Genomic DNA, 3,630 nt, shown 5'->3' with positions numbered 1-3,630 from the left:
AACAAATACTAAGTATGAGTTTTGTTTATTCTAAACTCATAACTCATACTATAATCATAGGAACCAAACGCTTTCTAAAAAACTTTGGGAATGGTAATAATTTGTATGGGACGGGATTGCAAAGAAGCAAGATCTGCGGGAGGACTTGACAAAATATTGTCAAACATATAAAACGTAACTTTTTCTTATCGCTGACACCAACATCTGATACTACAATACAATCTGGTGAATATTGTCAAATATATATTTGCAATTGTCTTCTTGAAGTTGACCCCTGATACTACAATCTAGTGAATAAGTAAGCAGATATACAAAGTATAAGCAAGATTGTCATACTTGCTTCCCCCCAAATGACCTTATATAAATCCCTTTTCCTTCTTTCCTACATTCCACCTAAAAACAACACTTCCAATTAACAGAACAAAAGTCTCCTAAGTGATCTACTTAATCAAATTCCAACAAGAAACTGTTCAGCAAAAAAATATTAATACATGGAACTTTTCTTCCTTTACTTCTTCCTAGGCTTTCTCCTCTTCATCTTGCTTTCGCTTCAAATCGTTTTCTACAAAAATAAATCCATATTTTTCTCCGCAAACCTTCCTCCAGGGAGGACAGGGTGGCCTCTCCTAGGCGAGACCCTAGAGTTCTTATCCACTGGGTGGAGAGGCCACCCTGAGAAATTTGTATATGACCGAATGGTCAAATACTCCCAAGAATGTTTTAAGACGAACATTCTTGGGGAGCCTGTAGCCATAGTTTGTGGTGCTACAGGCAACAAGTTCTTGTTCTCGAACGAGAACAAACTTGTTACGGCCTGGTGGCCAGACTCTGTAAACAAAGTGTTCCCTACTTCCCTACAAACTAACTCAAAGGAGGAAGCTAAGAAAATGAGGAAACTTCTTCCTCAGTTTCTTAAGGCCGAGGCCTTACAAAGGTATATTGGTATCATGGATACATTCGCCCAGAGACATTTCGCCAATGAGTGGGAAAACCAAAAGGAAATATGTGTTTTCCCATTAGCTAAACGCTATACCTTTTGGCTCGCCTGCCGCCTTTTCCTTAGTGTTGAGGACCCTGATCATATTGCTCGTTTTGCCGGCCCTTTTCACCTCTTGGCTGCAGGGATCATCTCTATTCCAATCGATTTTCCGGGGACTCCGTTTAATAAGGCGATTAAGGCAGCCGAGCTTATAAGAAAGGAGCTCAAATTGATTATTAAGCAGAGGAAGATTGATTTAGCAGAGAAAAAAGCAACACCTACCCAAGATATATTGTCTCATATGCTAACTATAACAAATGAAAATGGGCAAAATATGACTGAAATGGATATTGCTGATAAAATTTTGGGCTTGTTGATTGGTGGGCATGATACTGCTAGTGTTGTCATTACCTTCATTGTCAAGTACCTTGCAGAATTTCCTCACATATATAATGCAGTTTACAAAGGTATGTACTATATAGTAATAAATAAAACCTCCATTGAAAGAAATGAATAAGTTGCATCTTTATAACAAAATTGTTGATTATCTTTGTTTTTCTTGGGTTTTACAGAGCAAATGGAGATTGCGAAATCGAAAGCACCAGGGGAGCTATTGAAGTGGGAGGATATTCAGAAGATGAAGTACTCATGGAATGTGGCTTGTGAAGTAATGAGGTTAACTCCTCCACAACAAGGAGCTTTTAGAGAAGCTATGACAGAGTTCACGTATGCTGGTTTTACCATTCCTAAGGGCTGGAAGGTATGTTTATGATAGATTACCTTAAAATGTTAACTAAAAGTACTAGATTGCATTTTTAGAAAAATTTCTATAAAAAACGGTTGCACCACGTCAGTGGTGTACCTCATCTATCAATCAATAGTGGGAGGACCTTCGAAATTTGACTAATAAATAATCTCTATTATATAAGGGAAGGGGGAGCAATGGTGTCCTCTTTTGAAATGCTTATTTTGCCCCCCTTACAATTCTAAATTACAAATTCACTTCAAATCAAAGGGGGCTTCAAACAAAAATACCAAAAATATAATTATAACAATCACTCACAAGTCAACTAAAATCATAAAATTGCATAATTTACGTTATGCAAATCACTAAAATATAAAAACTTAAAAATTCAATTACAAAATACAACCTATGAAAAATTTGACTTGAAATCAAAGTGTTCACTTTCTTTACAACTTATGAAGTACTGTACTTAATTCAAAAATCAACTAAAAATTTATAATATTAGAAATTATAAATAAATTCAATAAAATTTCTATTTTGTTCATAAAATTTAACTTTGAAAAGTAAAAAAAAAAAAAAGACAAAAAGAATGATGAGAGACTTAAGTGACAGAAACTAAACCAATCAAATTTTGCAACTAAAAACATTTATACTTTGTATGTCTAATGTTCAAGTTTTTACTCTTATGTCGAAGAAAATCGAGTTCCTGTTTTGAAAAAAATTCAAGCACGTATCGCGTGCAAAAAATTCTAGTATTATTGATTGAAAGTTAATTGGTTGCGCCAACTAAGATATATAGAAGTACATGAATACAATACTTCCAACACTAACTTGGCTTGTGTTCCTCTTGGTGTTATAGTTATACTGGAGCGCCTATTCAACTCACCGTGATCCAAAATACTTCGTGGATCCGGAGAAGTTCGATCCAACTAGGTTCGAGGGCAACGGCCCAGCCCCATACACGTACGTGCCATTTGGGGGTGGCCCAAGGATGTGCCCCGGCAAGGAGTATGCACGGCTGGAGATACTAGCATTTATGCACAATGTAGTCAAGAGATTTAGGTGGGAGAAACTACTAGCAAATGAAAAAATAATAGTTGATCCTTTTCCTGTGCCAACAAAAGGGCTTCCTATACGCCTCATTCCACACAACATCGATGAGTAGGTGGTGAAGGCTTTAAGGAAATGGTTGTTGGGGATAGAATAGAAAATTCTTGTGTATCGAACAAATTTTTTTTATTCGTATGTTTCCACTGATTTTTCTTTTTACTACAAATTTGTATAATATATATTCACCTAATATGTATGAATTGTTGTTTATTGATGTTTAAAACATAAGAGTTTTGTGAACTCAGTCGTGTGGTGGCTTAATTGTAGTCACTGTTCTTATCATAATATATGTACTCATTGTTTGTTACTTCTAGACTTTTGCCATGCATAATATATGGTTTCTTTCGGTGATCATCTAAAAAAAGATCATCAAAGTCCAACTATGGTCTAGGCATCTCTAGCTAGCCAAACAAAAAGCCACCTCATATATCTCTTGTAGTTCCTCCCTTTTTAATAAATTAGATATCTCATTTGGTAATTCTCCGGCAATATCTCTCTATTATATAAGTCAAGGGAGAATGTGTGGTATTCCTAGACTTGATCATGGGTCAAGTCGAGCCTGCTCACAGGCTCGGCCCGCGGGTTTGGGAAATAATGCGTCTGGCCGGGCCCCAGCCCATGAGTGGCAGTCAGGACCGTGCCGGGCATGAAATTTCTAGAATTTGTCCACGGCCCGCGAGCCGGGCTCGTGCCTCCTACGGGCCGGGCCTGTGTTTCATGTTGTTTTTTTTTTTTGACAGTTTTAGGCTAAAAACCAAAGGAAAGGGGTGTTCGGTCCACGAACCATTTAGGTGGG

General features: G+C 37.1%; 1 protein-coding gene across 1 annotated transcript; it reads left to right on the top strand.

Moving 5' to 3' along the window:
* Positions 1 to 491: 491 nt before the first annotated feature.
* Positions 492 to 2,894, top strand: LOC104886873 (beta-amyrin 28-monooxygenase). The gene is made up of 3 exons (XM_010671400.3): positions 492 to 1,446; positions 1,552 to 1,739; positions 2,584 to 2,894. Exons 1-3 carry the CDS (start codon positions 492 to 494, stop codon positions 2,887 to 2,889), a joined length of 1,449 nt encoding a protein of 482 aa, XP_010669702.1. The 3' UTR covers positions 2,890 to 2,894.
* The last annotated feature ends 736 nt before the right edge of the window (positions 2,895 to 3,630 follow it).

The sequence above is a fragment of the Beta vulgaris genome, chromosome 2, assembly GCF_026745355.1.
Source record: "Beta vulgaris subsp. vulgaris cultivar EL10 chromosome 2, EL10.2, whole genome shotgun sequence".
Taxonomy (NCBI): domain Eukaryota; kingdom Viridiplantae; phylum Streptophyta; class Magnoliopsida; order Caryophyllales; family Amaranthaceae; genus Beta; species Beta vulgaris.
Note: the sequence above shows the minus strand (reverse complement) of the source record. Positions and strands in the feature narration are given on the sequence as shown.